The sequence below is a fragment of the Zophobas morio genome, unplaced genomic scaffold, assembly GCF_036711695.1.
Source record: "Zophobas morio isolate AGI-343-1 ecotype UQ-CSIRO unplaced genomic scaffold, CSIRO_AGI_Zmor_V1 ptg000513l, whole genome shotgun sequence".
NCBI lineage: Eukaryota > Metazoa > Arthropoda > Insecta > Coleoptera > Tenebrionidae > Zophobas > Zophobas morio.
The window spans coordinates 131,600-144,251 of record NW_026972616.1 but is presented as its reverse complement, the minus strand read 5'-3'; the positions used below and the strand labels follow the sequence as shown (position 1 = coordinate 144,251).

The 12,652-nt window shown below is 21.9% G+C and overlaps 1 protein-coding gene across 1 annotated transcript; it reads right to left on the bottom strand.

Annotated features, from left to right (window-relative positions):
• Positions 1–3,200: 3,200 nt before the first annotated feature.
• Positions 3,201–12,358, bottom strand: LOC135121169 (transcription initiation factor TFIID subunit 5-like). The gene is made up of 13 exons (XM_064045475.1): positions 12,310–12,358; positions 11,261–11,352; positions 9,415–9,534; positions 7,493–7,635; positions 7,248–7,307; positions 7,029–7,106; positions 6,899–6,946; positions 6,653–6,798; positions 6,172–6,277; positions 4,844–4,906; positions 4,428–4,532; positions 4,283–4,367; positions 3,201–3,306 (listed from the first exon to the last, which is right to left on the bottom strand). The coding sequence occupies exons 1-13, from the start codon at positions 12,316–12,318 to the stop codon at positions 3,201–3,203; spliced, it is 1,161 nt and encodes a 386-aa protein (XP_063901545.1). The 5' UTR covers positions 12,319–12,358.
• Positions 12,359–12,652: the final 294 nt, after the last annotated feature.

Here is a 12,652-nt window from a genome sequence, read left to right as displayed (position 1 = left end):
GTTACACTTGGAAGTTATACGCTGCCAACTATCCGTTACTAACTGTTTAACTGCACTTGAAAATCGAGGAAAAGAATTGGTCCTTATCACGCTTATAAGATGGTCTTTAGCTTCAAAAAAAAGAGCAACATTTGCTTCATTTAAACCTTCTTTAATTTTTTTTAAGCACGGGCTGTTTATATTAATTTGTCTGGGACTGCATGGGCCAATAAATTCCTCGTATATCTGTCGCGCTTTTATAATTCTCTTTTTTTTACATTTAATAGTTTGATAGTCATACACAGCTAGCACGAAGTCTAGATTTTCCGTACTATATTCATGTTCCATAAAACTCCTCAAGATATTTACACTTTGAGAAGAGCTAAAAAGAATTAAGAAAGGATGATCTTCATCGAGTTCCATGGTTGAATACCTCTGCTTCCTTATAATGAAATTGCAAGAGGTATTTAAATAGCGCTCGGCTTTATTTAATTCCAAGCTCAAGCTCAAGCTCCCCTTATCAGCAATATGAATAAAAAAAAAATTTAGGTGATGCAAGCTTTCCTTACGAATCGATAGAGATATCTTTCTTAATTTTGTTGACCTTCTGTTCTTTTTTTACACTTCTTATAGGAGTATTTCCTTTAATAACTGTGGTTTATAGTATCCTCCTTTAATTTGGTAGGGCGGACTGTACCTTTTCATCTATAACCTCAAATTCTATTCCAACAATTTTCCTTAATTACATTTTTGAAAAACGCTGTTAGCATAATAATAACACCCTATTACCACATTAGGACACAAGCTTTCACTACCAAGTTAAAAAAAGGTAAACGGAATTTTAATCATCAATTATTGGATGATTATTCGTTGTTACTTTGTAGTAAGAAAGGAAAATAATAATCAGTAATTATTATTTTTTGATTGTATATAACAGTTTAATTTGATCATGTATGGCGTTTTGTGAAAATTTGCATTTTATAAGTTTTAAATACTTCCAAGTTTCAAAACTAACCTTTAGTTTCTCCCAGAATAAAATTTATGTATTACTTCCCTTTCCTAAATGCGCATAAAATATATTGTAATGCATTAAACAATGTAAATGTTGAGCTTATGAGGTAAGCCTTTTGCGGTTAGAATTGTTTTTTTTTAATTTTTTTTTATTACTTCTTGAATATTTTACGTACCATAAAGGCCATCAACCTCACTAGGCACTAATATATTACAATTTTTTAATTTTGGCAGTTCCTCTTGAGGGTGTTATAAATACTCCTTTTGAAGCACTTAAAAAAAAATAACTTTACATCAAGTAACTTGCGTATTCATTATAACCCATACAAAATGAGGGATAAAGATTGCGACATTTAAGGCTAAACTTTATTGCTATAGAGGAACACGGTGTGATAGGTTTTTATCAAGCTATCAATTTTATGGCTTAAAAAAAAGATAATTCCTGACTATGACAATAGTATTCGGTTAAAGTAATAACCGATATTGTGAGAGTACGTACTATCTTTTTATAAGTTGCCAAGGTATAAAAAGGGTTCTAGTTACTGGTACCTCGAGTTGACTAATAACATTAATATACAAGAGATAACAGGTTTATTGCATTATTCTGCAATTACACTCAGAAGCACGAATATGAGGTGCTTCCTAATTATTAGTTCATATTTCCATCCAAAAATTCCAATACCCAATATGGTTTCCACGTTTTCTTGCCGAAAACCAACTCGTCACAAACGAAATTTCTTTTTGACAAAAAAATTGTCTTCACACAAATATTAGTAGAAGATGAATACATTGAATAAATACAGTGAATGGGTTATATAATATAGGTAAGTTGGAGTACTTGGAAATACTGTAAATTTATATTAAAGATTTACCAGGCGCACTAGATCCAGTCGTACAGCAAATAAACAAAAAAATCTGGGACAAGTATAAAAACCTACGGAATTAATAAAAGCTTTTTTCCCTAAAATTTTATGTATAATATTCAACGTATTAATAAAAAAATTTGCCCCTGTTTCCGCTTTAAAGTTACGCAGCTATTATAACAATCCTCATGCTTTTTTTTAAACGAAAAATTAAGGTAGGCGGATACGTTAGAAAAAATACCACGCAATGACGGGGCTGAAGCATAGTTATGCGTGCGTTGGGATATTCTGCTACTTTTTGGCAGTTCACAGGAAGTGTGTAATAAAAATACGAAGAGCCTAAACAAACCCAGTACGCTCCGGTGTATGTTTATGGAAAAAAGATGTAGGGCATACAGCTGCTTTTGATTTGTAAAACTTCACACCTACTGGTGTTTGCTTATAATCGATGCAACCGGTATCATGTGTGTTTTGCAATTTATAAAATTATAAATATTAAAAGAATGTGGAAAAACCCTAAAGAAAGTATTGTAACCTATTTAAAATATTTTTCACACTGTATGTTAATTTGACTGAAAGGAGACGGTTTTCAATTAAAGCTAAATTTTACTAACCATGAGCTTTCATAACACTCTTATTCCAAGTTATTCAAGAAAAAACTAAAATATGGAAAAATATTATACTTAAATAGATAATTCTTTAATAGTTAACCTAAGTTAGTATCACTTTTTTGTCTAATATCCTTTTTTATAAGTCTAGCAGACTGCGTTAGTACTAATCTTATCTGTAAATCCTAAGGCTAACGATTATCTCCTCCTGAGTAACTTTGAAAGTAGAGTTTTCCTCAACACGCAAACTATTAAGCCTACCAAGCCCAACATGACGCAAAATTACAAAAACTTGTTATAAAAGAATTAGAACCTGTGATAACGAAGTATATCAACTTTGTGCAAAGTAACTATAATTTTTTTAAAGCTAACTTAATACAAACTGTAAAATAAAAGAAATTATAATAGATATAATAATTGTTATTATTACTTTTACTAGGGATATATTATGTATAAAAGGCTATAAATATAAAAATGAGGTTAATAACTATTATGTCTTAAGTAAATTCACAAAATACTTATAAAGTTAAAGTATATACTTCTTAATACAAAATAATTTTTAGTAGTTAAATAAGATAAACCTTGGAATAGTACAACGGCTCTAAAAGTGTATAAAAGTAGAAGGAAGCTTAAGAAGTTAGATTATATTTTATTAAGTCTACTTAAAAAGAATCGTTTACATTATTTCTTGGAAAATAAAATTAGTTTCATTAATTTAATGATTTTCGCATAAAACTATTTAATCCGAGGAAGTAAAAAAACCACCGGCAAGAAGAACATTTTTGCGGGTAAAGCGGGTATACACGACTGGCGTGCATTTTGTAGGAAACGCTGCTAACTGAAGACTAAAAAATAAAAAAATATAGATATTAATAGATTAATCAAAGTTATATATAACAAAAAAAATATTTTATTGCGATTTGGAGTATTTATAGGTTAATGAGTGGCGCGAAATTTAAGCCCCTGAGAACTCAACAAATAAAGGGCTACATGAAAAGTATTTTCAATATAAAAGTTAAAAGTTATAGATTTAAATTTTATATATAACTTTTTTCCCTATACGTAAATACTTCATGAAAAGGTTATAAATAATAAGTTAAAAAGTATTTTCCAATCCACTAAAATATTTTAAAGGAATCTTTTGATTTATATAAAGTACAACAAGTTATGAACAACAAGTGCGTCAAGTTTAGATAAAAACTAATTAAAATAACCTTTTTTTTAATTTTTATTATAACTATTTTATGGTAACTAACCTAAATAGTAAAGGAGAAATTTAACGTGCTTATAATATAAATCATTAAAAATTTTTATAAAAGAAAATTAAAACTAAACAAAAAAATAAGTAAAGCATTTTGATACTTTAATTTAATATCTTTATTTTCTTTAACTACTTAAAAAATGAGGAATAAAAAAGATTCTACAATTTAATTGTATTAAGTATAATAAAGTTTTAATGAAATTTTTTCTCGTTGCACATTTTTTGTAAAGAATAATAGAAATTAATAAAATATAAAAGTAAATAGATAAGAAAAAATAAAACAATATATATATAAAAATCATATATGCTACTGATTTATGAGGCAGAACTAGATTTTCAATATTAAAGTAAAAAAAAATAAAAAGTACTTCTGTTGAATAATATTAGTTAACTCATTGATATCATAAACAGTAAAATATAAAAGATAAAGTTTAGGTAATAAAGTAAATAAATAAATATTATAAAGTTTTTAACCATAAAAATATTATTCAAATTTTAGAATAAAAAAATTATTTATATAATTATTAACCATTATTATTATTTATTATTATTTTACTTACTTTGAAGGTCGTGGCGTAGAATCAAGACCAGCAAAGTCCCATAAGCGAACAGTATTATCTTGAGAAGCTGATGCAAGCATGTTTCCTGTTCGACAGATAATATAAGTGAGGAAAAATAATATAAATATGAATAATAAGAGGAAACCATCAGAACTAAACTGAAGACTATAAACAGAGGAAGAGTGGCCGATAAAAGAGCCAAATTGCTTTCCAGTAGACAAATCAAAAACGTTAATAACTTTATCTTCTCCTACATAGTAAAAGATGTTTAATAGCTAACAAAAAGGTTACTGCCTACCATATAATAATAAAAGAAACCAATATATAAATGAAGATTTCTAACTAAAAAGTAGAGATGTTAGCAACTAATTATAAACTGCTACAAGAATATAATGAGTAACGTAGAATTATTAATTACAATTCATTTAGAAAGAAAAACACTTATAATAATTATATCTAAATAAAATTCATAATCATTAAAGTATTGGAGAAATAAACAAACCACCTTCATGGATATAATTTTAGTAATAGTAATATAATAATAATATAAACATAGGTAACCAGAAGAAGCTAAATATTTTCCATTAGGAGAAATAGAAAGCGTATAGATGGTGCCCGTGTGGCCTATTTATAGTATATTACTATTATTATTAAAAATTCCAGTGTTATAATAAGTCTCGCTAGTATTATTAATAACTTGATCATTTAAATTTTTTTTAGATTACTACTTTTTAATTTAAATTTTCAATTTTTCTTTAATCGAACATTTTTTTTGGAAATTTTTTTAATTTTTCAAGTAAATATTCTTATAATTAATTTAAAAATTTAGAACTCGGTTTATTTATTTTTACTTCTTATTTTTCTATATTTGTTTTGTTATAATTATTTCTTGTATAATATTCTTTTTTAATTATTTATATTTTTATTATTTTCAGTTTTTTGTAATAATTTCATTATAAATTAATTATTTTAAATTAGTTTTACAATTTTTTTTTAAAATTTTTAATAATTATAAAACATTAATATATTTTCTTTCCCAAATTTTATATTTTCAAAAATTTTCTGTGTAAAATCGTTATTTTTATTACTATTAGCCACAAAAAGTATTTTTAGTAGCTAAATACAATATTTATGTTGCTTTATATTTGTTATTATTATATTTATCAAAAAATTAGTTTTATATAATTTGTTTTTTTTGTATTAAAAATAATCTTATAAATTTATTTATATATATTTGCTTTTATTAAAATTTCCATTCTTTAAATATAATTATTCATTGAATAATCAAAACTATATACTTTTTAATTTTTTAGTCATCTAATTTAATAAAAATCATACCCATTATTACTATAACTTTTTTTCTATAAATATATATATAATTTATTTTTCATACGTTATTATCAATTTTAATGTTTCCTTATAAAATATATAATATAGAATTTATTATTTTTTATTAATCTTGAATTCATCTTTTCTTCTGTTATAATTTAATATCATTTATAGTAATTAAACTTTTTAATTAATATTATTAATTAAAGCATTCAATTACAATTATTATTATTTACTTATTTATTAAATATTGAAATAGAAAACTCGAAGTATTATTTCCTATTATAATAATAGTATTATTAATACATTCCTTTTTTTAATTATAGTATTATATTTATATATTGTTCATAAAACCTTGAAAATATTAAAAAAAATTATATTCAAATTTATCATATTAATAGATATTTTTTATGAGAATTTTTAGTAAAACTTTAAAAAAATGTTATTATATGTAAATTAATGTTAATAGTATTTTTATAACTTTTCTTTTTACTTATAATTTTATATATTATTTCTATTATCATTTAAAGTTGCATACACATAATTATTATTATATTTACCAGTAAATAAACGAACGCACGTGCCAGTCTGGACGTCCCACAATCTGCAAGTCTTATCGCTTGAGCCAGTCGCCAAATAGTTGCAGTTTGGGTGAAACTTAACGCACTTTTATTATTATTGATATTATTACATTATTTTTTCTTATTATTTAATTATTTTTAATGTTATAATAATGCGTTTTATTATTAATATTATTATGTATTTCTTTCATATCCCTAAAAAGTTTTTTAGTACCAAGTTGGTAAAGCAATAAATAGTATATTAAACACAAAAAAAATTAAAAAAATACGTAAAATAGGAAAAAAGTTTACTTATTAAAAATATTATTAAGTTTTTCTTACTATAGAGTTTATAATATATTAACAAATTTTGTTATTGATTTATAATAGTAATACAATTATACTTTTTCCTATAGTTATTGGTATAATTTTTAATTTATTATCGTTCTATTTTATATTATAATTATTGTTCTTTACTAACATCAACGTCGCCCAAATGACCAGCGAATATTCGAAGTGGATATATATATTGTGTGTTCCAAAGTCGAGCCGTTCGGTCGGACGAGGCAGTAGCAAAGTACGTTCCCATTGGACTAAAATCAACGTCCCAAACAGCATAGTTGTGGCCTTTAAAATAATGCAAATTGAAAATATTTAAAAATAAAAGCGATAATAGTAAAAGTTGTTTATTAAATATTAAAAAAAGTAAAAAAAAGAGTTCCGTTACCTTTAAAACATACAAGATTGCTATACAGTTCCAAACTCCATAAACGTGCTATTGAGCAGTTTTAAAAAATATCATTATTACTATTATTAGTATTATTATAATTGTTGTTATTGTTATTATTATTTCTTACCAGTAGTATCTTCACTACAAGATATCAAGAAACGATTGTCTGGACTAAACTTTACAGCAAAAACAGGTCCACTGTGACCTTTTCAAATGTATAATGACAATAATACTATTAGTAATAATAATAATAAAATAATAAAAATAGTGACTAACTCTATAAACTTTTTTACATTAACAATAAAGTTATTTATAAAAAAATTTGTAAATATATAAAGATAACAACCAATCAAAGTTTTGCAAAGGGAGCCTGTACTTTTATCAAACAATGAATTATAATCAAATTCTATATAAAAAAATTTAAAAATAAAAATAAAATTTATAAAATATTAATAAAAACGTACATAACAATTATTAATATTTTTTCTTATAAAAAACACAAATAATGAACCATGAAAAAAATATATATATATATTACATTATAATAAATAAAGAAAAAAATTTTCATAGCATTCAATAATAATTTCCAACCAGAATCTTCCAAATCATCGAGTTCTTCATTAGACTTGAGCTCGTATAAAAAAGTCCCTGTCAAACTCCACACGCGAATTTGCGAATCAGAAAAACCGGCAGCCATCAAGCTACTGTCCTCCGAAATATCCATACAATTCATTCTTTTAATAATAATAATATTAGTAGTAATCTATATATTAAAAAAAGAGTTATAACAATAATAATATTTAGTAAAGATGATAAATAAAAACTTTTTTATACAGCAATATTTATAATAAAATTATTACTATTAAAAAAAATATTAAAGTTACTATATTAGGCATATAAAAACAAAATATTTATAATGATATAAACTAAAAAAAATTATTATAATAACAACAATAGGGAGAAAAATATTTAAATAACAATTATTTTATAAAACATTTAAAAACTTAATTATTAGAATATTAACATTAATATTAATAATATTATACTTAATAAAATAATTGTAATAAAAACTTTTATTATAATAAAAGTTATAATAATGTTAATAGTAAAAAAATATTTAATTAAAATTTCTTATAAATATAATAATTAACAATATAAAAAAATTATAATAATCTTTTTTTATATAATAAAATTTATAATTTTAATATTTATAATAAGAAATATATAAAAAAGGTTATTATAATAAAAAAATTAATACAAAATTGATGTGATAACACTAATAATAAACAGTAAAGATAATTATAAAATTTTTATGATAATGTAATCATTATGAAAACTTTACATTAAAAAAATATATGCAACGCATTGATTAAATTGTTAATAAAAAAATATTTAAAAAGAATTATAATAATTATAATAATATTATTATAATTATTATTTTCATTAGCAAACATACAAACTCTACAGAAAAAAAGTTTTTTAATATCAATAACATTATTAATAATGATATAAATAGTAAAAGAAGTAATTAAAATTATATTGACTTTGTTAACATAAAAACTTGACAATCACCAAACTTTTTAGTAAACATTATAATAATAAAAAATATTTTAACAAAAGTTATTATAAACTGAATGAAAAAAAATAAATAAAACTGATATTTTTAATAATTAAAATTATTAATTTACACTTTTCAGTAATTATTATTTAAAATAACTAACATAAATAATAACATAATAGTGAAAACAATATTACAAAAACTATTATAAAAGTACATCATGAAAATTTTTATATTTATAACAATAAACTTTTTGGTTACTTTTTAAAAAAAAAAGTAAAATAATATTTAAAAGTATATAAAATAATAGTAATTAAAGTATATATAAAATGTATATCATTTATTATAATAATTTCATAAGGTAAAACTTTCTATTACATTTAATTTTTTTTTTTAGAGTTCAATCATTTATTTTATAATAAATTTACTAATTTACAAACTTTGAAATAAATAAACTTTTATAATCCAAAGAAAATATAATAATAACGACATAAAAGTTATTTACATGCAAACTTAAAAAAACTTTTTCTTCTCTAAAAACATACGTAACGCTTACGATTTCATATAATAATAATTATATTAATATAAATTTTTACTAATGATTATAAAAATTAAATAAAAATATTAATATTAATAATATATCAAAAGTAATATAAGATAATATAATAAATAGTCAATGGTAAACAACAAGCATCATATGTATAATAATACATAATTAATATTAATACATAATTAATATAAATAATTATACTATAAAGATATAATAAATAATAATAACAATAATATATAATAGTAAATAGTAGCAAAGAAGAAATTAATGAATAATTATAATAAATAGTAATTATTATAATAATATAACAGTAAAATATACAAATAATAAATAGTGGTATTAATAATAATAATAATAAAAGACAATAAATAATAAATAATATCAATATATAATAATAATAGTAACCCTCCGTTGGTGTTGAAAAAAGTATACATGCAAATAGAAGGCAGCGAGGAAGAACTCAAGTTAACTTTGACGCTGGATTCTTGGAACGCATTCACTCGCCGAGTTACTTCTCTCTCAGTTCTGATAATAAATAAATAAAAGTAATATAATAATAACAGTAATAAAGTAAAGTAATAATAAATAATGAATAAGTATAGAGTTAAAAATATAAACTATAATAATTATGTTGGTAAATAACTAAAGTAAAAAAAATTTCATATATGATAACAATAAATAAATATAATAAAGTAATAAAGCCAGTAATACATAAATGTAGTAAAAATTTATAAAATAAAGGAATATAAATATTATGTATTTAAATATAAAATAGTAACATTAGAAACAAAATTTACAAAATTTAGTAGCAACAATATATAAATAAGTTTAAGTAAATAATAAGTATACGATAATATTAAAAATTTAAAAAATTAGAATGAAACTTTAATACTTTCTATAAATAATGTAAATAATAAATAAAAAAATAAAACTATAATAATAATAATATAGTTTAATAAGTATATATAATAAAAAAACTATAGTTATAATAATATATATAAAAAAATAAACAACCTTAATTATATTGGAAATAATAAAGTAATAAATGTATAGTAATAATATATAAATAAACATAATATTATTAAATTATAAATATAAAATAAGTAATAAATAATTAATTATAAATAAATTTATAACTGTATTAATATTAATCAATCAATAAATAGTAATATATACAAAAATAACTAAAATATATATAAATAAACTAAGTAACTATAAAAAATATAAAAAACTATAATAATAATACTACGGCTAGAACAATAATTTATCAATATAATAATACTAAAGTGTATAATTATGAATAATTATAAAATTATATAAATATGTAAATAAATGAGATAGTAAAAATAAGGTTTCCTATTAGTATTAGTAAACTTTGTATATATTTTACTTATTTATTACTATTATTATTATTATTACTAGACCCACCAATGCTCTACTTCAATTCTCTATCACTACCAATAAGAATCTTCTTTAAACACATAAAGTGCGAGGATTGGGTTTACTTAAAGAAAGCTCTATTCTTCCTATTGGTTAATGGAGTATAGCCAAACACATGCAAATAGTAACCGGCCAATAACAGATAAAGAGTATTCTTAATGCAAAAATCTATTGGTTTCCCATGTATGCCACGTTCTCAGAACTTTTTCATTGAGTCAGCGCTTAGCCCATCATTTTTACTGGACGATGAAAAAAATAGGGACGAAACATTTTGATATATAAAGTTGAGAGGTTGGAAACTCTTAACCAACTCTTTCCTTAGGTAATTGTTATCCCCAAAAGTTTAGTCGACCAATTTGATGGGACGCAAACGAATTGCTACAAATAATGGACAACCAATCGGAAATCTCGATATCAAATATATGATCTCTTTAAAAACTTTGCAAGGGCGGACAAAGACAATTATATGTGGTAGCCAATAAAATCAGACATTTGATATGCGTAGACAAATCAGAAATGAATATTTAAAGGCATATAAAGGTATTAAGACGTTTGTGATACTTTAAAAAATCTAAAAAAAAAATAAAACTTTAACAAAACAATTGTAAATAATAATAATTTACTCAATAAAACTTTTATTGACCACTAAGGCTTAATCTCTACCACGTGTGAGGGTAGACACCAATTTTCGAGAAATTTAAAAATATATAAGCATTGAGCATGCGCCAAGTAAAATAAAGATTATATATAAAACTCATAATTTATATCTTGTATAAAAGTTGCTCCAAAAAAAACAAATATAAATTACTACAATTTCGGTAAAGGGATGCGGTCACGAGGAGGGACGTGGGGAGGGACAGAAACCAGGTCTTCCCTGGAAGGAGGGACAATAATTTTTTTTCCCTTTAAATAATTATTAGAATTATTTTATTATTGCTATATTTTTAATAACTTCTATTGCAATTAAATAAAACATAATTAAAAAAATAAATGATAGTTAACTAATAAAAAGGGCTAAAGAATGAGTATTAACCCACAAAAATAAATATAAAATATCATCAATTATCATTATTTAATAATATCATTTAAAACATATTTAATTTTGTATACGTCCAATAATAAATTAAAACTGTTGATTTCTAAATATAATAATGACTATTTAATTAATATAAAAAAAAACAAATTAATTAATAGTACCGAAGAAAAATAAATAATAATAAATATAAAAATAATTATTAACCAATAAAAATAATTTTAAACTGTTCATTAAAAAATGTATATATACGAATATGTTCCAAACTATATATAGATTTATTAATAAATTTTCACAAACGATTAGAATGAACATATTACTAATACAAAAAAAATTAAAACAAAAAAATTAAAAAAAAAAAATAACATGAATATCAACAATTTCTCGCAATAATAAAAAAAACTTTTATATCAAATTTAATATAAGCTATAAAATTTTTTATAGTTGGAATAAACTATTAGAAATAGTAAAAAAACAATAATACAATAAAAGTAACAAGTTTATATAATTTTCAATTATCCATAGAACATATATAAAAAATTAATATAAGTTAATTCATATATAAACCAATAATTTAGTATATAAATTAATAATAAATAAAACTATAATTCTGAACATTTCCTAACAACAAATAGTAAAAGACCTTAAATAGATGTAAAAGATTTATAAATAATGTTAATAACAACAACAAATAAAATTCAACAATTTGCTAAAAATATTTTCGGATGATAAAAAATTACAAATATTTTAAACCAATAATGTATGAATATATTTTTTAAATTACATCAAATCAACTAATCATATTAAATATAATAATAATAATTTACTTCCTTCATCTGTGTTTGATATTCAAAAAGTTCCGCATCTTCTTCGAAAGTTCCCCTTTAATTAATAATAATAATTATGGTAATAATAATAATAAAAATATATATTAATGAAACCATAAAATTTTTTTTTGCTCCATTTCTTCGAGTTCTGCGAAAGTCTACCACACCAATAATAATAATAGTAAACTTTACTAATGCAGTCTCTTTGAACTTAAAAACTGATTTATAAATTTTTAAAAACATTTTTTTTTTAGTTATTATTACTATATTAATTAAAAAAATTTCGTAATATATGAAAACTTTAAAGTTACTATAAATTATTATTATTATCATTTTTACAACT